Genomic DNA, 26,244 nt, shown 5'->3' on the forward strand with positions numbered 1-26,244 from the left:
TGACCATCAATAAAATGTTTAATCATAAACAAAATCTGTTCAATAGCTAAGAGATAGTCTCACTAATTTGTAGCTTGACTATTGTCTGAATGACGCCACATAATCTCAGAAGCCTAAAACTGTTCTTTTGCTCCATTCTCTGATGAAGACTGTGTTTTTGAAAGCTTTTGAGGATTCAGTCTCTTGTTTTTGCGATAAATCAATAAATTTTTTTAGTCAAAATGTATGAAAGTGATGATGTTCGATCAATGATATAAAACGGAGACCAAAGCAAATCCTCACATCTGAGAAGGTGCAAACAGAAAATATTTATATATATTCCAGAGATTATCAAATTAATTGACAAATTCCTTCAATACTAATGTGTTCCCAAAATCCTTCAGTTCACTTATTAGGAATTCAAATGTTTTCACCTGGCACCAGCGACAGAATTTATGGAACCAACAAATGTGTCTATCAAATGCAGTTAAAGGATTTCCTTCAACCACAGTGGCAGCAGAGCCTCAGCGCTTTATTACAAAGTCTCTATCTGATAGTATATTGTGTGTTGAGATTAATGTTCAAGACTAAAATAAAATGTTTCTATCAACACTGGTGACTTTTGATGTCTTTATTACTGTCACTTCTCTTTGGAAGGAAGATGCAACAGACGCACGTTTGCTTTTATTCATATGTTTTTAATAAGTTCACTTCTTCCCTTGATGTGCTCTAAAGAGTTGCTGCACTTCACAAATCTGTGAAGAAAACCTGAAAATCAAAGTTAACATTTGATTTCTGATTTGTGATCATTTCTAGAAATTACAACTTCTGTTACTGGGAACAAAATGATCTGACCATAATCTTATCAGTGATCCCCAAAATGACTTCTTCACATCCCAAAGCTGCCTTTGAAAAGCTTTTCATTCGCTTCTAGTTTCCTTTCTCCTCCTCCTCTTCCTCCTCTTCTCCACCCTCCTCCTCTTCACCTCTCACCCCGGGCCCTCCCGGTCTCTCTGCTGGTCTCTCTGCTGGTCTCCCTGCTGGTCTCCCTGCTGGTCTCCCTGCTGGTCTCTCTGCTGGTCTCTCTGCTGGTCTCCCTGCTGGTCTCCCTGCTGGTCTTTGCCCTGCACTCGGTCTAGCGTTGTGGGTTTGAATCCCGCTGTGTGTGGTTGACTCTCTGCTCTCCTCACTGGAGGGGGGCGGTGGAGGAGGAGGATGAGGAGGATGAGGAGGATGAGGATCAGGTCTCGTGGAGCTCTCGGACGGTCCAGCAGGAGGATTTGACTTCTCGTCGTCTGTCAGGTCGGAGCTTTCATCACTGCAGACAGACGGTATTTTGTTGTTGAACTGAACATGAATCAATTCTGGCAAAATTATATTAAATTGTAATTTATATTTTATGTTGTAAATCATGTTTTAGACATTCAACAGAGGCTTTTATTAAGCGGCCAGTACTCTAAACCAGCACTCATCATGCATAAAACCTATTTCTATTATTTCGTACTAATTTGTTGTAATAATTTTAATTTGTCTGCACAGATGATGATGAAATGAATCCCTGATACGTGCTCCTTACAGACAACAGAGAAATTGGCCTTTTCCTCGACACTTGTGCTACCTATCACTAGAAGGAAGGGTACTGAGAAATAAGTACTGATACTGAGTATATATTACTCTTATCTGGCCCAATCAAGGTGAAACCCAACTATTTTAATTGTTAATTACTCACAGCATCCATAATTAGAATACCAGAAATGAACAAAGATATGAAAATGATTTACTGTGTTCTAAACATCTTCATCATTCAGCCAAACTGTGGCTGAAGACACAGCTTCTGGTGGAGGACGCTGTGTGTTCAGCTGGGTTTTGGCAAAATGACGAGTCACGTTTCTATAGATGTTTTACATACATGCTTTTTTTACTCTGAAGAACGAATGTCATGATTTTAATCAGACCATGATTCTCAACCTCAAAGTTAATATGAAATTCAAATTTTCAGACTTTTGCTTCAATGCCTCCAAAGTTACACAAATGAAGCAATCTGAGAAGGAACTGTCACTCTGTCACAGAATGCATCTCTCTCTCTCCCGCCCTCCTTCCTTCCTTCCTTCACCCCAACCGGTCGAGGCAGATGGCCGCCCACCCTGAGCCATGGTTCTGCTCGAGGTTTCTGCCTCTTAAAAGGAAGTTTTTCCTTGCCTCTGTCGCCTAGTGCTGCTCTTGGAGGGAACTGTTGGGCTTCTGTAAATAACATCACAGAGTACGGTCTAGACCTGCTCTTTTATGAAAAGCGCTCTGAGATAACTGTTGTTGTGATTTGGCGCTATATAAATAAAATTTAATTGAATTCCCCCAAATTAAGCCTGAATTATTTGGTATATTTGGAAGTCCTGTGGGTTTAAACAAAGCCTGACCACACAGCATGCAAATACAATGCTGATATTTTTATAATAGAGTTAAAGGTATAATGTGTAACTTTTCTGCATTAAAATTTCTGAAAACAATTAGGCCTATGTTATACATTTTCTTGAGTTTTGTACTTACATTATTCCATCTGTTTCAAAAAACAATTAAGCCAGAAGAATCCGTCAGTTTAATCAAGTTAACGGTGTGTTTCATTTGGCCGCATGTTAATTGCATCATATCCCCTTTGCACATGCATCAGCATTGTGGCATACAATAGGCGTGTGTGACTTCAGGCGGCGCAGCACAGCGCCAACTTAACATGATGCACGCTGGACTTTAAATAAGGCATGGTGATTAGAAATTGTGTCCGACTTTCACCGGCACTGCAAAACATCATCATGTCACAAGACATTAAAACCTCACAGGAGCAAGGCGGCTGCAGACGCCGGGTCCCGCTTTGCTTTTCTCCGGCTGCACAAAGTTTGAACCGCCTTTTGCCTGGTTGCGCTGCAAATACTGCGAGATCAGTCATTGATGCTCACAGTAAGCTCTTGCAGGGAAAATGTATTAGACTGGTGGCGCTGTTTTTATTCCCCACCCCTGCAGTCGCCTGCAGCTCACATTAGACTATCAAGTTCGGCAAAAGTCAGCCACACTCAAACTCCCCTAATGATTGATGATCCCCTAATCGTTATCCTGAAGACTACAAATCCCATGATCCCATGCTACTTCACAAGGTCATCAAACTGCATCTTTTGTTATTGTTTTGATGTGACACAGACCTAGTGGCAGCAAAGTCCATACTGTGCTGATCTGCTTTAACTCTGGTTTGAGAACCTTCTCACCTGCTCTGAACTCGGCGTGGCGGAGGTGTGTTTGTGTCCGTCGATGTTTCCTGTATGCTGTCAGGCTTCTGATCATCAGAGCTTCCTCCTAGAGGCTCCTCACTCTCCTCACTAGACTGAGGGGTAAGTCGTGATTTGGGGGGTCTGCTGGCCCGGCGGCAGGGAGGTCCGGGGCCGCGGCACTGCAGCAGCGGCAGGCTGTGGTTAAAGTGGGCCGCTGCCATACACTCGGCAGTCGTTTTGTCACACACACACTGCAGCTTGTCACATACAGTGAGGCCCTGACCTGAAGAGGAGACAGAGAATGAGGTTCTAGGTTAAGAATGAGCTTTAGAAAGACTTTTTGATATTAGTGGAGTAGCTATGTGGCTTTGTTTCAAAATATAAGTTTGGTGCATCTTTCTAGCCTTAGTCATGGCAACTACCACATCAACATGTCTTAAACAGTTTGTAATCCTTCGTATCTTCATCACACTAAAAACACATACAGTTCTCTAAAATCTTGTGGAAAACATTTGACTTTCAAGAGAAAACATTGGGGTTTTCTCCTTCACATTGATGCAGTCTGATTTTTCTGCGGGCCACAAGACGAACTGTAACTTAAGAGTTCAGCACTCAGCTGTGGCAGCTACTGATACAAAAATCCAATCCTCCTGTTGGATGGTAACAGGACAGATTTTGTGTAAGATTCAGAAGATGAAGATGTAAACTAATGCAACCTTTGGTTGTTACCTCGGTGTGTTTCTGCCGTGTGTGAAATATTCACGTTACAGTGCTCACAGTAGACCCGCTGTACTCACATCGTGGTTTCCCGTTCTCACAGGAGATCTGAGCGTTGAGCTTCCTCTCGGACCTGCAGCCCATGGCGTTGATCTGCTTCAGGCAGCAGTGATGAAAGAAGCAGCACCTGATGAAGAGCGACAGAGGTGATGAAGAATGCTGAAGTTTGTTTAGGTACACTCCCTAAACAATCAGCTTCAATCAGCGGAATGTTAGAAGAACGTCGGCGGTGTTTTTATGAGCCTGTCCTCGGATGTTTCCTGTGCTCTATGGTCGTCTGTGATTCGATACACATCTACGCCAACTGCAGAAGGAGGTAGCCATAAAACACAAAGATTATGTTTTACCTTGGACACATCTTTTGAGTGTCTAACTAGGGATGCAAACCACCCCACTGATGGTAAATTAAACTTGCAGCTACCTCAAAGGTTGGCTAACATAATAGATTTCACTATAACACATCATCACTTCCTATACTCTCCTCCTACTGCAGCTGCTGACCTGTCCAGCTGGTCCAGAGGTTGACCCCCGCCCTCGTGTCCGCAGTAGCAGCCATACATCTCATACTCATGGGGGCAACGTCCCGTCAGGCAGTGAAGCATCTCCCCCAGAGCCGGCATCTCCTGTCTAGCTTGCCCATCGCTGCCATACAGGGTGAAGGAGCGACTGCATTCTGTTTGTAGGAATGATTGTAGGAAGAAATGCAGGTTAATACAAGTAAACTACGGAACTTATGCAAAAGGGGTTTAGACGCCTTTAAAAATGTGGTTAAGCTGCAGAATTAAAAGGGCTACAGACAAATGCTTTAGTCAAGTCTGCAAAACTCAGCTAAAACACAACTGTTTAAAGATGGCAGGTTTTTCCACACTTTGATGATCAGGCAGCAGAGTCCAAGGCAGAATAATGCAACACATCAAGTAGGAGAAAACGATCTCAGTATGCGTGACTGGACTGACTAGAGGCTGTTTTGCCTTTAATATCTTTGACACATTCTGAGTAAAGAAAAACCTTTATTCCACCAGTGACATGCAGCAGAAGAATAGAAGAGTTATACTCTTTTACCTTTGCTGTCTGGCTGTAGCTGTATGTCCGTCAACCCAACAGACTCCAGCAGGGACCAGGCGAAGAACGGCACCGTCCTCTTCTGAGCCACATCCCAGTCTGCCAACACAAAAACAGTTTACTCACTCCAGCTTGAAAAGGATTAAATATCATCATCAGACAGGGACAGAGGAGACATTGAAGATTTGCTTCGTGTACAAAATATCACAAACACCTTGAGTTAAAGGAGATATGTGGTAATTTGACAGATTTAAAGTACAAAGGGATCTAATTCTGTACTTCTGCAGGGACTGGATTGGGTTAAATGTAAATGCTCTGTACTTGTATAGCGCCTTTCTAGTCTTTTCGACCACTCAAAGCACTTTTACACTATATCTGCATTCACCATTCACACACTGAGCCTAAGTGCTCAAACAAAAACTAACATTCACACACATTCATATAGTGGTGGAACAGCCACCAGGGGCAATTCGGGGTTCAGTATCTTGCCCAAGGACACTTCAACGTGCAGCCTGGAGGAGCCGGGGATTGAACAGTCGACCTTGATTAACAGGCAACCTGCTCTACCTCCTGAGCCACAGCTGCCCTGTTCTGTGTTGTTAACTGATTGTAAGGAGACTCTTATGTGTCGTAGACAAACATACTGCAGGCATGCTGTCAAAGCCTCATGAGGTTACAGCTCCCACGAGTCATCTGCTTTTTACAAGATGCACTTCTGTGGGTTTCATCAGACCGTAGCCTTCGGTTGCAGCTGAGGGAAGCAGTTGAGATGAGTCACCCGATAGTATGAGGCCAGACTTTAGTCCCCCACACCCCTGCTCCAGCTCCCGCCCCAAGGAAATGTGATTATATATCTCTGCGTTTTGATTATGAGTGGTGTTAAAATGAAGCGTCAAATAGGTCCCGTTCCAATGTCCACTCTTACTGACTCACAGACTTCTATGCGTCCTCCTGCTAAGTCAAATCAGAAAGTGTTGGGCTCTCTCGTGGTGACTTTTGAGCCCTGTTTGCGCTTTCTTTAAGTTTGCAGCTCAGAAGAATTTCTTAAGGGAATAACACATAATGCATAGCATCAATTGTGCGTGTCATAAAACAAACAAAACAGGAAAGGAGTCTGGAAGAAGACATTTTCCTTATAAACAGGCCATTGGGAACAGACCTGACGATCTACGTTCCAACCCTCAAATATGGGCATGAGTTCTGAGAAGCGATCAAAAGAGTGAGTGATTGTGGTGGAGAGCGTTCAGTTGGATTGCAAGCTGGTGACTGTAATGGTCATAATTTAATTCACATCATTTATAACCACTCAGTGAACTCTTGTGTTCTGTATGGAAGCATCTACATTTGTGGTTTAATTTGTGACCCATCTGCTCTGGGAACTCCTCAGAATCCCCCAGGAGGAGCTAGAGGACTGGTGTGGGCAGAAGGACATCTGGGGAACTCTGCAACACCTTCTGCCACCAGACCTGGATAAGCAGAAGGTAATAGATGGATGGACAGATGACTGTAAACACAGCCTCCCGTTTTCTGCTCAGGTTAGAGACTCATTTATGTACATTAATCTGGCAAATGAATGACAGGTCAAATGGGAAGAGAAAGCATGTTGTTGGGGGACTGGAAGTAAAGAGAAGAACAAAAGCAGCATGCTTCTTGTATTTTGTATATTTTAACTGTATATTTTTAGCCTAAATCTGACCATCTGTGTCTTTCTCCTGCGAGCTGTCTGCCAGCTCTCCTTCCACACATGGAGGTTTCTCTGTCTTTTCTGATTTCTCCTGCAGCTCCTCTTCAGATTCAGCCTCAGTTGTTGTGTACGATACTGCTGTCGTGGCTCTGGTGGACGTGTTGATCTCTGATCCCGGTTTGATGGAGGTGAGCTGGCTTCCTTGTGTTGCCTCTGAGACACTTCTCATTGATGACGTTGTCGACTGTTGCGTTGCATGTCCTGAAGCAGGAAGTTAAAGATCGTTAAAAATTAAGTCTTTTAAGTTTAAAATTAAGTTTTTATGCATAGAAACACTGCAATGTTTATACCTTTTCAAATTACCAAAGAATAAAAACACAATGCAACAAAGTGCATGAAGACTTCAAGGGGCCATTTGTAGTTTTCTGTGGCCTCTAGTGGTAAGGTTTCAGATTGCAACCACTACCTTCCAGAATGTGTGCCCGTGCGTGTGCTCGAAGTAATGAGCAAGCCAAAACAGAACAGAGTCCCACACACTGGAGACAGCTGCACACAGCATGCTGGAAACTCAGGTAAACTGCCACTGCAACGTTCCAGTAATTTGATCTAGCTCCGACAGATGGCTCATGCACTTTTATTTTGTAGGCAGCAAGGTAATGAAAACAAACATACCCAACAACACGGTGCAGGATGAGAGAAATGTGGCAGAAGTTAGCAGACAGAGTGATGGACTTCACATGACAGGATTCATAACTTGGATTCATTTTTTTGAAAAGCTGTTTTGATTCTTTTGATTGGTGGACCTTTACAGACTAAAGGAATATAAATAATCAAGAAATAGACACATTTAGACTTAACAAGCACTGGAGTCAGCCACAAACTGAATTCAATTTATCTCCATTGTATTGGGGTGGAAGAAACTATTTGCATGGCATGAATGACCATTAACACTACGCGACAGGATGGACTCCTGCCTTATGTAAATATTTGTGCAGATCAAAGGGATTCTGACACTTCTGCAACAGATGCAACATTTCAAAGATAGTAGAAAATTTATTAATTCCACTTACAGTGTGTTAATGTTATGCTAATTCATTTCTAAAGATGTTTCCAAGCGAAGAGCTGCCTCACCTTGACTCAGGCGACTGAAAGCAACAGCAGCAGGTGTCTGCAGTCTGAAGTTGTCGGTCCATGAAGTGTCAGGAGTTGTGGGTGAGCTTGTTGTCGAAGAACTTTTTGTCGCCTTGGTAGTAACTTCTGTGAAAGTGGCTGTTATAACAAGAGGTTATAGGGTGAGGGGAGCAATCCTGAGGCCTGTCCAGAAAGCAGAATTGGCAAAAACACATTTCTCCTTGCATTCCTTTGCCCTTGCATTCAAATATTACACACTGTGGATTCACCTTCAGCTCAGATTAAAATGTAAGCATTGATCTCTCCCTTTGCAACAGTTTCTTAATATAGAATGCAGACAGTAGCAGGTTTAACCACAACTGCCAGTTTAAATATAGGCATTTAAAGCTGTTGAGCAAAGTAGTATTACATTTACATTACATTTACTCATTTCATCCAAGGCAACTTACATTTGAGGAACAACATACAAGCATTAGTAAAGTGAGAGATCTACGAGCAACAATAGATACGAATAAGAGCTGGTCTGGACGGAAGGATAGGTAGAGTTGCGTATCATCTTCATAGCACTTGTAGGAGAAACCATGCGAACGAACAATCGACCTCAGTGAGGTGGTATAAATTGAGAAAAGTAGGGGCCCTAGCACTAAGCCTTGGGGCACCCCAGTGGAGAGGGAGTGAGAGGAGGATAATTGTCCTTGGGCACATAGTAGGGGCACCCAGAGAGGTAGGATTCAAACCACAAGAGTGCACTGCACGAGATGCCCATTGCCAACAGTGCCGATAGATGGATCCTGTAATTGACTATGTCAAAGACAGATGGTAAGTCAAGCAGGATAAGAACCGATGACTGGGCTGAAGCTTTAGCTAACTTTTGGGATTCTGTCACAGACAGCAGAGCCATTTTAGCAGAGTGGATACGCTTAAAACCTGACACATGAATTAAGGAGGTAATTATTTGACAGGCTTACTTGGCTTAACAAGTGACCTATTATAAAATATGGAATTAACTTCATTCATTCATTCATTCTGCGCTTAGCTGATGCTTTTATCCAAAGCGACTTACAATTGCTATACATGTCAGAGGTCGCACACCTCTGGAGCAACTAGGGGTTAAGTGTCTTGCTCACGGACACAATGATGGACACCAAAGGCATAGTCTTATCTATTGCACCATCACCACCCGATTTTACCTTTTTTTGGACTGTTACGTAATTTTTATAATGACTAGCAGGTGGACCCCAAGCTCTGCCCCCACTGTGCTGGGAGTCATGGCTGGTCTGCTCCTCTGACAAAGATCACAGCGACAGGCTGAAAATAATGGACAGATGATGCAGCTGTGAGGAAACAGCTAGCCTAGCTCTGCCAGAGGTAACATATGGGCCTGCAGCGGATCTGCAGAGTGAGCCATCCTTTATGTGTCAGACTATTTTTTGGCAGTGAGTGGCAGAGATGGGGACTCGAAGTTTGACACTCGGACTCGAGTCCGACTTAAGCACACACAGTGACTTCAGACTTGACTTAAGACTCGAGGTGCGGGGCTCGTGAACATGAAATGTTTATTTTTAGTAAACGTCTGATGAACTTGCCGTTATTATTCCCCTCCCTGTGTTACCTATAACCTGCCTACGTAACACATACTACATATCTGCTGTGCGAGGCCGCACGTGAGAGAGGACAACAAACACCGGCAGCTGCTCTGCCATTCATCATAAACTTTGGCTTTAAAACATCATACAACAAGACCCAAACAAAGAAGCGCTGAACGCAAGATAGGTTAGTAACCTGAAGTTAGTAAACATGTTTAGCTCAGCATTTGCCATCTAACGTTAGCTTGCTTCTTGCATTAACTCAGACTGTCGTTCGTTATGAAAAGATGAATAAGCGTTTTAGGGCTGCAGCTAAAGATGATTTTAGTATTCGAAGCTTCTATAGATTATTTCAACGGTTCATTGATGCGTCGTTTAAGAAGTACTTTTGCTTGGCGGTGGCGCCCCCCCAGTAATGGGATCAGCTGTGCACGTTTATAGGTGATAGATATTTATTAGTCCTTTCGGAAATTCATAGTGTGTCATACAGCTAACATCAGACCTGCTTTACAAACACAAACATCACCCCAGTGCTATACAAGTTATACTACAGGCTCGTGCAGACTACACGATTTTCAGCGTCGGCCGCTGGCCGTGCAGTTCACACAACTTGCCGTAAGTTTATATGACGGCAGTCTTGCAGTCGTTGTGGCGTTCACACTACTTGACTGATCGGTGACAGGGGGTCACACACACTACAGGAGCTGACAACAGCTATGGCACCCGACGCTGGAAGCACGATGTGCGACAGTAATAAATGTCCGTGCGAAACACTGTGCTGTATAGTTATATAGATTAAACGAAGCATCGATGCAAAGAATTTGTGTCGAATCGATTTAATTGATGAATTGTTTCAGCCCTAGTTTGTTTACTTGCCAGACTTTTGGTAGTCGATTAACGTAATCATTTACGTCGTGCTGGCATGCCATCACATAACAGGTTACAGGTTTATTGTTGATCATGTAACGTTACAGTTTTATTGAGTTACCGTTCCACTGTTTGAGAGTCTGCAGAGTGTGTTGACTTACAGTAGTTTATAAGCTGTCATTAATTGCATTGCACATTACATGGTTGTGCTTTGTAAGTGAAAAACAGAATTCCTTACACAGAGTACTAAGCAGCCTGGATTGAACGCAGCAGTTGATACAACATTCACTATAACCACAAGTGACGTGAGACTTGACTTGGACTCTAGCTCAAAGAAGATGTAACGTTATTTAGTGAGCAGGGGTGCTGGTAAGTAGTTTTAGTTACCTTTAGACAGAGCTAGCTGTTTCCACATTTCCAGTCTTCATGCTAAGCTAATCACCTGCTGGTGGTTGCTTCGTATTTACCACACAGACAACCTCTTACTCTTGGTCAGAAAGCGACCAAGTGTTTTTCCCAAAATCAAACCTTTCCTTAAATTCAGAGATAACATACTAAGAGTTGATTGAGTTTTCAGAGCAGGTGATCAGAGTCCTGACTTTCCCACCTCAGAATTAGTCAAGTCAGAGTTCAGGTTTGGTTCAGAGTCTGTTAAACTTGCTTTCTCAAACAAACTGCTTTTTATGACAACAATGTTTGTGCACCAGGGAGCTGACCTTCAGTTGCCCTCATAAAACTTTTGTTCTCCTCGCCTGAACTTTGATCTCCTCCTTCCTCTGAAGCTGGAGGTGTTGCTAGTGTAAAAGTAAAGGGGACTCCTCCACCTGAAGGGTGCAGAACAAAAACACATTCAGAAGATATTAAGACATTCCACTTAATTAAGTGAGGCATTACAGAAAAAGCAATAGCATTTTCTTTTCCTTCCTAGAATTAGCAATTTACATGGTAATTTATGTGTGGAGTGTTTTACCCTCCTCAGGCACCTGTCAAAGCCTCAGTGTGCAATTACCAACACTGTTAGCGTCAGCAAAATATTTAGCAGTTCAATGTTTTGTTTTTTTTAACTGATAGTAGGGACGTGACACTTATTCAAATCACGTTGCAGGTCACTGTATGTGTAGTGGCAGTGTTCATACCTTGCTCTTAAAAACTATTACTACAACTCATACAGTGTTGATATAAATCAGCTGAACATGTCATTTACAGAACAAGTTTGGGTGATATTCCAGATTTTTCTTATTGTCAAAAAAGAGAGTGACCGAGCAAGAGACCTGACAAGAGTCAGTATCTAATATAATGGCTGTTACTCGTTGCCATGAGCTGGAAGGATGCAGGACAGATGCAGAGTTGGCTTTTCTGCTGTTGGGGCGAGTCAGTAATAACTTATTAGCTGCTTGCTGTGTCTTGTCTTCTTGCGCTTGCTTGGTGTTTGGCTGTGTTAGCAGAGTTGGAGACTTGCTAGTTTTTGATCACAAGTAATTTAATCATAAAAAATGCACGTTTACAGCTGTCCTTGTTTACAACAGTGGTGTTACACTCTGAAACGGAAGGGGCACCAAATCACACAGACACATTTTCCAAAATGTTGCCTAAATGACCCCTAAACTGACTCAAATATAAAAAACTAGTCATATTGTGATCATACATTTTGTCTTTGTGTTACAAGTGGATGGAATTATAGTAATAGAAATTTGCAGGGGAACCCATGGCTCCCCCTCAAGAACCCCTGACCCACTTTGAGAACCACTGCAGTAGACAACCAAATGTGGATTAACCTGCCGCAGTCAATAGTCCCCATCAAATGCACTATTTTTTGTTTGTCTGATAAAAACTACAGTGAGAAGCTGTTTTAGGAAATTATGGAGCACTTATTTAAAATGGAACTATAGATTTGTGAGGCGTTTAATATTTACATCTTCAGTGCTACAGATGGGGTAGAGAAGCCAGAAAGTTAGTTGGACTAGTTGGATTAGATGGACTAAAACATTGTTGTTCTGGGTCTATTAATGACTAGAAGAACAAAAGTGAATCTTTCCAGATGTATTTAACTACTGTAGATGATCCAACAGTTACTTAACCTTTCTTAGGTATCATATGTTTGCTCTCTTGAAGAGATTAGATTCTGAGGCCTGTACTACGAAGGGAGTTTAACCTGCTCAGAATTAACTCAGGGTTGTAAAGCAAACTCAGGGTTGACAAACTCTGACTGCCTAGATTGTTGTACGTGTCAGAAACGGTCCTACGGTGGTGAACTAGATGTTGGTTAGTTAAGTCTATCAGAATTTCCACACATGTTTGAGAGAAACTCTGAAAAATAGTGGGGGGGTTCAGGGCACCGCATCGCTTCATTTTACAAGGCTGCACACCCCCACTGCTGTGTATTATGCATGCAGTGGAAAATGATATTATAACCTTCAATTGAATTAAGAAATGAGGAAATTGGCTACTCATGATTTTAGTCCACAATCACCCTATTATCATACACATCCGACGTCACAAAGTTACTCCTGAAGGTACCTGGATAAGTAGTACTGGCCACGGGTCTTATGACCCCTTTTGAATGAAATAAACTGCAAACAGTTCTCAATTTACACTCCTCTTTGGTTCTTTATCATGTCACCAAATTAAAGAAAATAAAATCTACAGATGACAAAGTCTTTAGCTGCATCACGCCACAGAAGCCCCTACGTAAGAAACTCACCTGTGCGTGAGGCTGATGTTGTCTTTGCGGGTAGCGTCGAGCTTCCCTTCACCTCGTTGGCTGTGACAACAGCCTGTATCGTCGTCGTTGACTGTGTTGTTACTGTTTTGGCAGGTGCAGTTGTGAATACAGTAGTGAGCAAATTCTTGTCTGAGGAAGAACAACAATAAAAAGAAGTTTTAGATTCTGACCAGAGCTGTTTTTAGGGCTTATGAGGCGAGTTCAAGTCAAGGTTTTAATTTGGGCTAACAAAGTAAGTGGCCCAGCATGCTAACATTTTCCTATTAAGCTGTTTTAATAGTGTTTTTGACATAACGTAAAGTCGTCTGTGAAGCTTCTTAGTCATCCAAGGGTTCAAATCAGGGGCAACTGGACTTTTGTTCATCCAAGAGAAGAACTGAAGAAGTCTTTGGAATAAGAGGCAAAATGTCTTCAAGTAACAAAGTCCACTTGGCTTTGATTTTAATCTTCCTTGGATAACGTAACCTCTCTAATGAAAGCCTGTATTTTACAGCACAAAAGCCGGATAAAAAACATTACAAAGGGGAAGAATTACCTGTACTAAAGTGGCTTACATGGTTATTTATTGTAATGTCGCTGAGGTAATTAAAGGCCACTATTTGAGAATTTATGGTTACTGATAATGAGGCTCATTTAAGTCATTGTTCTGAGAATTGAAACTACAGTCAAGTCAAAAGTCCCAATTTTTGTTTGGCTCATAATCGTCAGATTTTGTGAAAATCCCTAAAATCTACTCTAATAAAATTTGACTGAATCATGTTGGAATCAGAGGATCCTGTGATACAAAAGGAAGTGTGTTCAGTTAAACTTACCATGTTCATCTGAAGCGTCCTGCTCCCCTTCATCACCACCATCATCATCATCATCATCATCATCATCATCATCATCCTTCTCCTCTTCCTCTTTCCCATCTTCTTCTTCAGCTTCCTCAGATGACTTTAAGGCCTTCGCACTGGCTGTGGTTATTTTCTCTGATGGACTGATTGGTGGTTTTGCTGATGTCAGCAATGAAGTTGTGATGCTGCCTGAATCTGCAGAGGCATCAGATATAATGAATAATATCTGACAATAAACTTTTATTTGCCATTAAAAACACATCTACAGATACATTTAAGATTTACATTGCAGATTTAGTTCTACAAACATTTTCTAGTCTTTCAAGTATTTACACTCTTTGTATTTTTTTTGATGTGTTTCTGTTGTGGATCTGGTTTATATGTCTTTACAAAAGTCAGACCGTCCCCCATTTCTTAATCACCTTCCTCGGTTGACTCCTCCAGACCAGTGGTCGTCAGCTTTCTGGGAGTTGTAGTCTGTTCGAAAGGGGCGATGCCAGCTGGTGTTGAAGACGTCTCCATATTTTCATCTCCATAGCTCAGAGGAGAGAGTTTGGTCAGCTCGGATTCTGCTTCGCTCAGTCTTTCTCTGTCGTGGACGAGCAAAACTGAATCTGCAGCAGAGAAGTCAAAAAGTATTTAATATGTTGTGTGTTGTGATGTGTCAGATACCTGATCAAAATGTAATTAAAGCCTTTGAGCCCATACACAGCCTGAGACTGCAGCTTTAGACTAAGATGTCTTGTTTTCAAACTGTTTTCGTCATAGTTCAGATTTTATCTAGTGATCATTTCATTTAAGCCTTTTTGAGCTATTTGACTGATGACACATTTTATTTCTTACATTACTAATACAGAGAAGTCTTTCTCTGATCACTTCCTGTGTGACAGATCAGAGCAGCATTTAGAAAGATTTTTTTTATGAATTAGACATCAGGGGATTCACTGTTCAGTTATGGGAATAATGTGAACGCCTCATCATCCAAATAAAATTTATAAAAATCACACATTAAAAACTAGAACCACATTCCTGCTCATGATTGAGATAGGCAGCATTATTGGCTCACCGGTGCTGATTGCTGAAGGATTGTGGGTCGTCTGATCCTTATTCATCTCTTCCAGCTCTTGTGCTTCCTCTGTCACAGCCTCATTCAAATCTGTAAAAGTAGTGACAGGAAACGTCTGAGCCAAGTGATTCATCAAGCAGCAGCAGACCGACAGCAGGGAAATTATTTCTAGTGTTTTGGAAGCTGCATAACGGTCAGCTCCAGCCAAATGTAATTATGAGCAGCTTGGAAAAACACAAGTTTGCCAGGAAACTACTTCGGGGAGGATCATAGTGAGTACAGATGGAAAGGTGATGGAGAGTACTTTAACTGTTTTACCTTTAGAGATGAAACTCGCTTCTTCCTCTGTGCCACCTTCACCTCCCTCAGACTCCTCTGAAATGACAAGCCGCAGAGAAAAGTCACAATTAACGTGTGGATGTTTCAAAGCAAATAATTTCAATATCACCCTGTAAAAATGACTGATGTTCAATGAGATTGGAAAACCACGCTAGCAGCTTGAGGCTGTGATTTGAGCTAACAATGTTGATGCAGATAAAAAACTTTTTCTTTTATTAAATGAATACATTTTCATGATTGTTCAGATGCATTTATCCCTGCTGAGATGACCAAATGGCCTGATGGTGTTATGCAAATGTAACCATGATGCATAACACCTGCTTTTACAGCATGGACCACACATACAGGAAAGAGACGTGACAGGAAGAGTGTGTGTGTGTGTGTGTGTGTGTGTGTGTGTGTGTGTGTGTGTGTGTGTGTGTGTGTGTGTGTGTGTGTGTGTGTGTGTGTGTGTGTGTGTGTGTGTGTGTGTGTAAGACCTTGTGTTAAACCCACAGTCTATGGTTCAACCTGTAACCTGTGAGCCAATTACAGAGCGTACCAAAAGGCGTCAGAGGGGGGGGTGAGCCCGACTGCAGGGTGATGAGGTCATCGTACAACGTTGTAGTGTCACTCTGGTTATCCACTCTGCTGGTCATTAGAGGGTCCATCTCTGCTGGCCAGACACAATAACAAGTCAGGCCGAGTCAAATCCAAGACACACTGATCATTTAACTGTCTGACTCACAGCGGAAATGTTTTTTAGCCACATGTTGAGCAGTTCTGTACATGCACCTATCTCACGCCATCTTTTTTAATTCATTTGATGAACTGACAGACTCCAGGTTTTCTTTGCAAACACTGGGTGAGAACACAACACGTCATTTGTACTTTGTGTGAAACTTGGTTAAACACAGTCTGATGAAATATCACACAAATAAATTTCGCTCAATGGCACAAAATGGCTTAACATCATATCACATGATATATTTGTGTCCTATCATTCACTTTTTAATAATTATGTATCATTAGGCTACATTATGGTAGTGGCTCCCAAGATAGGGACTGACGCCCTCAAGTGGGTCACAAAACAGACTTTGTGAATATTTGTGGCGGCTGTGGTTCAGGAGGTAGAGCGGGTTGGACATAATCGGAAGGGCGGCGGTTCAATCCTGGCTCCCCCAGGCTGCATGTTGAAGTGTCCTTGGGCAAGATACTGAACCCCAAATTGCCCCTGGTGGCTGTTCCACCAGTGTATGAATGTGTCTGAATGTTAGTTTCTGTTTGAGCACTTAGGCTCAGTGAGTGGATGTAGTGTAAAAGCGCTTTGAGTGGTCGAAAAGACTAGAAAGGCACTATACAAATGCGGAGCATTTACATTTTCTTACTATACTTTTGTTGTTTTTGTATTGTAGAATTTTTTTCAGACTTTTCCACCATCAGTTTTTTATTTCTTGTACTTGAAAGTTTCACCTCTCCAGCAGCATCACTTATAAAACAGTGCATATAAACCACTGTAAAAGCGTGTATGTGCACAAAATCCGAAAATAGCAAACACCCAAAAAAACATCTTTTGGATTTACCAATTACTTTTTTAGTACATAAAATGTCAGGAAATAAGTGCCGGTTCTTACATTTAAGACACTAAAAATGTGGAAATTTCACATTTAAAACAAAATAAATGAAAAAGTGATTATTAAAATGGTTGTGACCTCTGACAGCAGTGAGCACAATCCATAGTCAGTCATATGACTACATCTTCATATCATTTGTATCTTAGAAGCTCTTCAGGAATAAGGAATAGAGTCATATTTCTCACTGATTTTTCACACTCCAGTTTCATGGACTCAATCATTACACACTCAAAGCAAATTTATTGAAATTCCATTTTTCGCAGTGATCGGCTGAGTGTGAACAGAGAGCTTTACAAAGTTAACTCAACCATAAACAGGGCTTTTACCTGCTGACAGGACAGAAGAGTTGGAGAGCTCGTAGCTCACGGAAACGTTTCCTGCTAGGAGAACATCTGGAAAGAAGGACAGGCCCAACATATACAGGATAAATTCAATCTGAACTTATGTGGTCACAGAAGTAATTAATTACAATTGTACTTATTTTGTTACAGCACCATTAAATCCCCGAATGGCTGAGCTTTCTCTCAGCTCACTGTCAGCTGTAAGTGGAATTGGAGCAACACATCTGTGCCAGGATGCTGCACAGCAGTTTGTAATACTATGAGACAGAAAACAGGAGCTACTCATTAATCCTTGGGGGACTGATTCGCCTGATTTTTATTGGTTCTTCAAAGGGACTTTTTAGCTTCTGTTTAAATCAATCAGTCGGTGGTCATAATGTTATGGCTGATCGTGTAGTTCCTCATTTACTTTGTTAGTCTCCTCTAGTTCCTACATTTGGCCTTAACTGACCTAAAATTTATTGCTTTAACACACCCTGAAGTTTGCCCCTGTCAGAGTTTATATGTCAGGAGTAACACTTGTTACTTTTGTCCCATTACAGTGACCACAAGTGTTTCTTTTGTCCCGCTGCTGATGTGGTGACTTTCTGTGTGTTGCAGCATTTATTAAAACATGTTTATGTCATATTATACCAACAGAATGTGCCAATAGCGTGGGTCAGAAAGACAGAGGTCTGATTCAGCCAGATGTTTATGACAAGGCGTTTCTGGACTATTAGAAACATTAGTCTCAGGTGAGCTGATAAAGTCGCTTTGTTCAGATAATGCAGGAGGAGGGCAGAGGTTATTGGGGAGAAGACTAGACCACAGGTACAGATCACATTATTAAGTTTTCTCCTTAGACTAGGAGAGGAAGCTGCATGCTTATATTAAGAGAGAGCTGATATTTATTTTGGCCTCCTTGGTCTCCTAAGGAGGTGTCAGTAAAAAGCACTCAAAATGCAGATCACTGATACTGTTCTAACTAAAACAATTTTAAATTAATTTCAAAATGTGAAATTTGTATAGGCCTATTCTGTAAATAGCATTTTAATTTTTATCTTAATTTTATTGTTTATTTTCATTTTTGTCCTATCTTTCTAAATTATGTTTCATTTTTTCACTGTTTCTGAAACTGCTGCAACATGCAAATATCCCCAGTGCAGGATCAGTAAAGTCTTATTTTATTTTAATCATGTCAGGTTCATAAACAATCTCCATCTAACCATTTCCCCCCTGTTTTAGGTGCAATTGCATATTTATATTATATATTTATAATATATCCTTAATATAATATGAAATATTCTAAACAATTCAAGTCTGAATATTTAAAATAAAAATGTAATTTAATTTTTTTTAAAGATTAAGGACAAAAGATGTTTGCAGTTACACATTACCAAGGTCACAGTCATGTTGATTTATTAAATACAAGGGTGGTAACACAAAAAATCTAGCTTGTATTGTTGTGTTATTTTTGTCCCAGCTGACGGGGTAGAAAGTAACAATGCGCCACTTATGTTTAAAGTGAAATTATACGGAAGTCGTTCTACATTTGTACAAAATACCACCTGATATTGATAGACCACAACTGTGAGTTAGTGACCACAGCAAAATATCTGTCTGAAACATTATCTTTTAAAATCAGGTTTTTCCTGAAAATTGGTACTTTCGCCCCTGCTCTCCCCTACTACAGATGTTTTCGTAAGTACTGAAATAATCAACAAAAGCATATAGAGCTGCCGACAGCTGGTCTTAACAAAATATTTTTTTCAAACCAAAAAACTGGTTGGCGAATCCACCACTGATAAACTCCTCTACCTCAACTGCTCCTGGTTCTCTCACACTAAGAGCAGCTCAGCCAGGGCTGGACATCTATATTTGGACCTGACAGAACTTTTTTCCCCAGATGTGCGTGGGCAGGAAGGTGCAGGATTAAATGTCAAGAGGTCATTGTTTTAATTGGCTGAGAGCCACAGACGTGTGACTCAGCCATCTGCTTTTCTACCCAATCAATAGCTTCTTCGGATCTGACATCGCTGACCCGCTCGGAAACTGACACACCTCGACTGACGCACTGTCTGGAGAAAGCTGATGTGGACAACTTGGTGGTTTTGTCCTTAAAGCTCCCCAACTCTTTGTCATTTGATTAGAGTTTCAGCTGAAGTGTGCTGACGCTCACTCAGACTCACCTGCTCTTCTGGAGGCTTCGCTGGCCTCCACGGTGCTGCTAAGCACATCTGAAACACAGAATCAGACTAATGAGAGATTCTCATTTTGTTGGGTCTCTGCTCTGTCAGGCGGTGTGGATGGAAAGTAGAAGCAGTGTTCATGATGCCAACTGTACAGTAGATGAAGTCATGTAGTTTTTTAATGTTGATTCCGTTTCATCCTTCCATGAGGATGTCAAACAAACTTTATATTTTATTATACATATATATTGTTACCTGATATTGATATATCAGGTAATGAAAATATTGTGCCATGTTTTAAGGCATAAAGGCATAGTATTTTGCTTATTGTAATATTTTGATAAAAAGTCTTGGTGCTTGAAATAGTTTGTACCATCATAATATTAAAATAATATATATTTATATTTTTCTAAAAGAAAACATAGAAATTATATTAATTATTATTATTTATTTAATTTTGTCCCTACCTACCCAACCTTATTTGCACTCACAGTATTTTGTGTTAAATGTCCACATTGTTGGAGCTGAAGGAGCAGCTTGCTGGTTTGCCCTCTGCATGTTTATTAGGCCGCTGTCTCCTGTTTCTCCTCTTATGAAGGTACCTGTTTGATTTGCAGCAGAGCACGATGACTCGGCGAGGCCTCTCAGTGATGAGTTGTATGAGCTCCGATTCATGCAGTCAATAGCAGCCTGGTCACATTCACAAAACCTCTGCTGACACCAATTACCAGCATCTTCAAGACAAAAACAGCCTATTGATGTCCATAGACATAATATACATCAAGACATGTAGGACTAGTGTCACAGTTTTTATTTCATCTGGTGTAGTAGTAGCAGGACACAGCTCTCTGCTATGTTTGTACTGGTGTAACACCAAAATCTGTGACCTATCAGATTCTGTGACTAAACCCAAACAACGATGTTTTCCTAGCCATAACCAATTACTTTTGGTGCCTAAACCTAACCGAACTGCAACCACTTCACATCGTCAACAAAGCCTCTGGCACTTAACTTTCCATTTGCATCCCAGAATCTGATAGGTGTCACACCAGACTATTTCTTGGCTGGGCAAAGTCACTTTCTGAAGTCTTGTCGTCATTGAGGTTGCCGGACACCCAGCAGAGACTCCTGCTGTTTGTAGCTTCATATGTACTGCACAGACCAGAGTGGTATTGATTTTCTCATCTAACTCTCAGCAAGAAAGCAAATAAGTGTATTTCACACATATGTCAAACTGTTCCTTCAAAGGTCTTACCACAGCTGGTGTTTGCTGCTAAACAGGTGAAGTTGTTTGGGAGAAGAGGCATCTCCTGCCTGCAGGGGGCAGCATTCTGGTAACACAGTCTGTGAGTCTCACAGCAGCTGCAGCAAAGAACAAATGAGAGTTACTTTAGGGCTGCATGAGGTCAAGGAAAGATGTGAAGGAGAATCCGTAAGGACTTAGGAAAAGAGGACGGCGGGTCTAAGAGAAACCGACTGCTCTTTTCTAAGCGACGTAATTATGCGACAGCGGATTTTAGTGACCTGCCGCGATGAAACTACAATGTTCTGAAGATGGACTACAAAAAGCGCATCTCTGACACTGCGCCCCGTGTTGTTGTAATGCAGGCTATCTAAAGGTGGACAACACGGTGGAATATATTACTTAATAACCAAGATAGCAAAAAGGCAGATAAGGTAGCCTACCAGTCACTTAATAATAGACAGGGTTGTCACATTGAGAATGCTTGCTCACCCTCCTGCCCACCCATAGGCGTATTTATCAACATGAATCCCAATTTCTGTTTCCCACAGAATGACAGCGTAACTATGCCGAGAGGGAGAGAGAGAGACACGAGGCAAGAGGAGATTCTGAGAGTATATATGCGCTGTGCAGCGCTGTGTCATCAAATACGATTTTACCCATTTTAATAGTAACAAAATCAATCGAAAATCAGCCTTGATAATGTGGCCTCCACAAATAAATCAGTGTGTGGGAAACGCCTACTGTAGAGGTTGATCTTTGCCTTTATTAAGGCGAGGGTGTCAGCATCTGTGACTGAAGTAAAATGTATTTGCTGAAGGCTGCGGTACATAACGTGAGGCTACACGCTGCAACATTATCCTCACTTTGATCACGTTACAAGACAGCTCGCATGGGTCTCAGTTATTGTTGACAGTTTAAGATATATGCATTTAAGCAAGTTATGGCATAAGAGAGAAAAGGCTTAATAGCCAATGGTAACTTACATGGTGATCAACCTCCTTTATCTGTCATGGTTGGTGAATTATTTATTTATTTTTTGTAGAAAACACTTAAATGTTGCAGCAGGAAAGAATTGTGGGACGGCATTCTCTAATTTCCTTTTGTAAAGGATGGTCAGGTGTACCCTATGCTAAAGGAGATTTCCTTTCCTCAGCTTTTAGAGAATTTGAACAGCTCTTATCATGGCTGCCACTGAAATACTTCCAGGTCACTTCACTCAGTTAGAAACCTTCCTGAGCAAAAAAGACTTTTCAAATGCAGCCAGGGTGTCTAAAAAAGACAGAGGTCCAGCTTTACTTTTGCCAGCAGAGGTTGAAGTACAATATGTTTATTAGGAATTACGGACAATAGAGGAGGGCGGCACGGTTGTGCAGTTTGCATGTTCTCCCCGTATCTGCGTGGGTTCTCTCCGGGTGCTCCAGCTTCCTCCCACCGTCCAAGACATTTGGCCTAGGTTGATTGGTGACCCTAAATTGTCCTTAGGTGTGAGTGTGAGTGGTTGTTTGTCTATGTGTGGCCCTGCGATGGACTGGCGACCTGTCCAGGGTGTACCTCGCCTTTTGCCTGATGTCAGCTGGGATTGGCTGGGATGGACATTAGGGGTGTAACTGTCATAGACTTTATATAAAAAAGTGTACATGAATTCATCTGAACCATTCAGTATGCAACTCTCTCGGTTTGGTACGCCCTGTGACCCAAACAATTGCTGTTAAAATAGTCTATGGCTGTATTTGGAACCGCCTACTACATACTACTGGCAACCGCAGTATGTATGCAGTATGTAATATACGGTATGAAACTGTTATTTGATTTATTTTGCAGTATGCTAGGCCAGGCTTAGCCAATTTCTGGTTTTCAAAATCAGAACAACAGGTGAAATATAAATGTAGGCCTAAATACTACTTAAAACTTATTTAAAAAAAAAAATCTTATGTAAGGAGAACAAGAGTGCAGACGATCTGTAGCAGATGTTTGCTTTGGTAAATTGGTGGTACAGTGGTTAGCACTGTCACCTCACAGTAAGAAGGTTGTGGGTTCAAACCCGGTTGCCCCTGGGGAGGCGCAAGGACAGTCTGGACAAGAGGTGTTAGAAAAACAGTGTTGCTATAAACTTCTGAAATGTAACTGGTAGGCTTTTGCAATATAAAAACTGAAACGCGACCTTGCTGTGTTTGGGACTGAGAGCTGCTGAAGTTAACGTGTGTGGATATAAGGTGAGATTTCTGCCTGATCACAAGCATTTCCATTAGTTTTGGTTTCACATGCAGCATGCAGTCCCAAACTGTGTCAATCAGGCAGTCTATGGGGATATTACTAGCAGAGCAATAACGTAATGCACAGCAGAGTAAGGGGCAGGTAGACTTCTCATTAAATGATGACGTTATTCTTGTAATATTGTGACTTTTCTCTCAACATGTCAGAGAAACAGATATGGGAGAGATTGTGAATGTGCAGAAAGTTTTGAACATGAGCAGAAAACCTGTTGAAACACCGGAATAAAGGAGTTTATAACTAAGTTAAAATGAATTAATTTCTCATTGAGGTGAAAAGGCGTCACATGCACAGAGGTTACTTCCCCAAACAGAGAATCAAAGAGGAGAGGAGACTAAATCATACTGACTCAGCAGGGATTTTATTTAATAAGAAAAGTTGATCTACAGGAGAAAACGTATTTAAAGCAATAGCTACAGAATGCCTGAAAGCCTGACTGGATTATATTCTACTAATTTTTTTTGTTTTCAATTGTCACCTGCCGCCTGAATATTATGTTTCCCTTTTACCTTTCTCCACCATAAATTGTTGCAGAAATTTTCACCAGAACGCAGGAAATGAATAATGCAAATTTAAAATCTCGCCTAGGGCTCCAACACTACCGGCCGTGGTCTTACTTACAGGTCCATTGGATCCACATGTTTTCCAGCAGCCACGTATCTGCAGGAGCAGCCGTAATCTTCCAGGTCGTGTGGACAAAGCCCCGTCGCACACCGTAGCTCCAGAGCAAAATTCAGCAGTGAGGGGAAATTATCAAAGACAGAGTGGAGCCAGGTGAAGCGCAGACCGAGGCAATCTGCACGCAGAGAAGGGAAACAAGATGAAAATGAAAGAGACATACATACAGAGGCTGAACAAACCTCAACAATTTCACTCTTTCTTCAACTCAATTTCCTCCATCTTGCAAGTGGAGAGAAGAGTGATTTAATCATAGATAATCCTTTTGGCAGTTTCAAATAACCCAAGTCCAGAGAGGTATGCAGGTCAGAAAATTATTTAGGCCACAGCTCTCCACATGCCAGATGTACCCACAGTGCTGATTAGGACTACAGGTGTCCCAGAACATCACAGCTTGTGAACCTTGAGGTCAACATCATCACAAAATGGCACAAAGTGAAGCAGCATTATAGCAGCTGGACAAATTTTGGGGAAACAATTACCTGATATAATGACCTGAACGAGACACTGCTGCAATTTTCCAGCCTGCTGACACAACAACCCGAGCCAAATGACTGATTTATTTAGTTATTTATTTGATTTGCCAAAATTGCTCGAAAAAGTTAATACTTCATATGACTGATAAGCTTCTGCCAGTGAGGTTACTACTGAGTAACTGAGGTTCGAAGATTCTAAATCTAAACTCCATAATTTGAGTATCAAATACCTTTGCGAACTTGAAGAGTGGCTGTAAAATATTTCGTCTTTTGAAGACAAACTGCAGTTTTAGGCTTCAATGCAAGTCCATCAAAATTAAAAGATTTGGCAAAACTCTCCAGGGCACCATACTTTACTGACCAAATGTTTTCTTGCTTTCATCAGGGTGATGGCTGAGGGTTGAGGGTTGTTGTTTTTTCCGATGAAGAAGCTGAGTATTAACATCAACCAATTAATTAAGTGAACATATGAACATATTATAAACATCACATAGACAGTCTTACTGTCATTTGTTTAGTCAAAGCAGCAAACGTTAAACTCTTAAAATATTAACTGCACATTTAATAGCATTCACCATTTTTACTATAACTTGTGTTTAAAAGGTGGAGCAACTTACAGGACAAGTGCCTGAGATGCATCATCACGTTTTCAGGAGGGTCATTTAACAAACTATTCTATAGTGTCAACAATGAAATTTATAAATGTCCAAATTTGATGTTTTTTTAAAGAAAGGTTACAAACTCACTTTACCTAATGAGGATTTGTTTATTGAGAAGTCGGGTGCTCTCTGTTCCTTCGCTTGGATTAAAGAACACATCTTACAATAACAAAAAAAACATTAAATGTGGCATTTTTGTTTACCAAAAATCCTTCCTCTGTAAGACCTCCGATTCAGGAGGAGCACTATGGATTCCATCCTGGCTGTCAAACAGTGGACCAGCTCTTTACCATTGTGAGGTTGTTGGAGGGGTCAGGGGAGTTTGCCCATCACATCTACATGTGTTTTGTGGACTTGGAGAAGGGGAGTCCTTTGGGGGGTACTGCGGGAGTAGGGTGTACCGGAGCTGTTGCTACAAGATATCTGGTCCGTGTGTACCCAAAGCAAGAGTGTTTATTGTATTCTTGGCACAAAGTAAAACACTTTTTCATTGAGAGTTGGCCTCTGCCAGAGTTGTTCCTTGTTATCTTGTCTAAAGGCACAGTCAGGGGGATGAGACTGTCCAGTTTCAGTACCTCAGAACTGTGTCACTGCTCTTTGCAGATGATGGTGTACTGTTGGCTTCAGATTGTGACCTGCAGCACAAACTGGGGTGGCTTGCAGCAGAGTGTAAAGTGGCTAGTCAGACTTGGAGGAGGCAGTCTCTGCTGAAAAAAGGTGGATTGCTCCTTCTGGGTTAGGAGTGAGTGTGTCTGTGGTAAGCAGTGGAGCATGAGATGGGCAGGCAGATTGCGGGCAGGCCACATCAACAGTTGTACCGGACTGTAGTGAAGAGGGATCTAAGCCGGAAGGCAAAGCTTTGGATTTTTCAGTCATATCATAGTGACCGAAAGCATTACATTGTGGATACAAGCGGCAGGAATGAGTTTCCTCTGTAAGGTGGCTGGGCTAAGCCTTAAAGAGTGGGCAAGGAGCTCAGACACTCGGAGGGATCAGGGAGTAGAGCCTGGAAAACTTTGCTGGGGAGGGGGTCGTCTAGACTACCTTGCTTAGCCTGCTGCCCACAGACCCTGCCCCTGATAAGCGTAAGAAAATGGATGGATGGATGATCCTTCAGATTAGCATGCACTTAAACTACTTGGTAATAAATATTTAATGATGGTTGGCCCAGAGTTTGGCTATACATGGCAGGGAAGACACTTAATTCCCATCAGCACTCTGACTTTTCTGTTGAAGGAAACTGTTTGTAAGGGCTTCAATAAAGCGCCACACTGATTGAGCAAGGCTATGTGACACATAAAGTCATATTGCTCACTGTGTATTAATTAAGGTTTCATTCTCACCAATCATGTGATCTGAGTTGCTGGCCTCTGGGTCTTGGCAAAAGATGGAGTTGCCAGAAAGTGCTGAAGACAAAGATGAGTAATTATTATAGTAGTGATTTCATTAACATTTAACACATGAATAAACCATCATCATGCCACATAGT

The 26,244-nt window shown here is 41.6% G+C and overlaps 1 protein-coding gene across 1 annotated transcript; it reads right to left on the reverse strand.

The window, feature by feature from the left end:
- Positions 1 to 656: 656 nt before the first annotated feature.
- oc90 (otoconin 90) lies at positions 657 to 24,735 on the reverse strand. The gene is made up of 18 exons (XM_038719347.1): positions 24,714 to 24,735; positions 23,564 to 23,738; positions 20,681 to 20,787; positions 19,426 to 19,473; positions 17,243 to 17,308; positions 15,845 to 15,958; positions 15,283 to 15,339; positions 14,965 to 15,054; positions 14,321 to 14,512; positions 13,042 to 13,191; positions 11,057 to 11,164; positions 7,888 to 8,025; positions 6,769 to 7,017; positions 5,073 to 5,171; positions 4,512 to 4,683; positions 4,031 to 4,137; positions 3,231 to 3,516; positions 657 to 1,297 (listed from the first exon to the last, which is right to left on the reverse strand). The coding sequence occupies exons 1-18, from the start codon at positions 24,733 to 24,735 to the stop codon at positions 910 to 912; spliced, it is 2,568 nt and encodes an 855-aa protein (XP_038575275.1). The 3' UTR covers positions 657 to 909.
- Positions 24,736 to 26,244: the final 1,509 nt, after the last annotated feature.

Source organism: Micropterus salmoides, unplaced genomic scaffold, assembly GCF_014851395.1.
Source record: "Micropterus salmoides isolate LMB-PRFRI ecotype aquatic unplaced genomic scaffold, ASM1485139v1 Ms_hic_scaffold_14, whole genome shotgun sequence".
Classification (NCBI taxonomy): domain Eukaryota; kingdom Metazoa; phylum Chordata; class Actinopteri; order Centrarchiformes; family Centrarchidae; genus Micropterus; species Micropterus salmoides.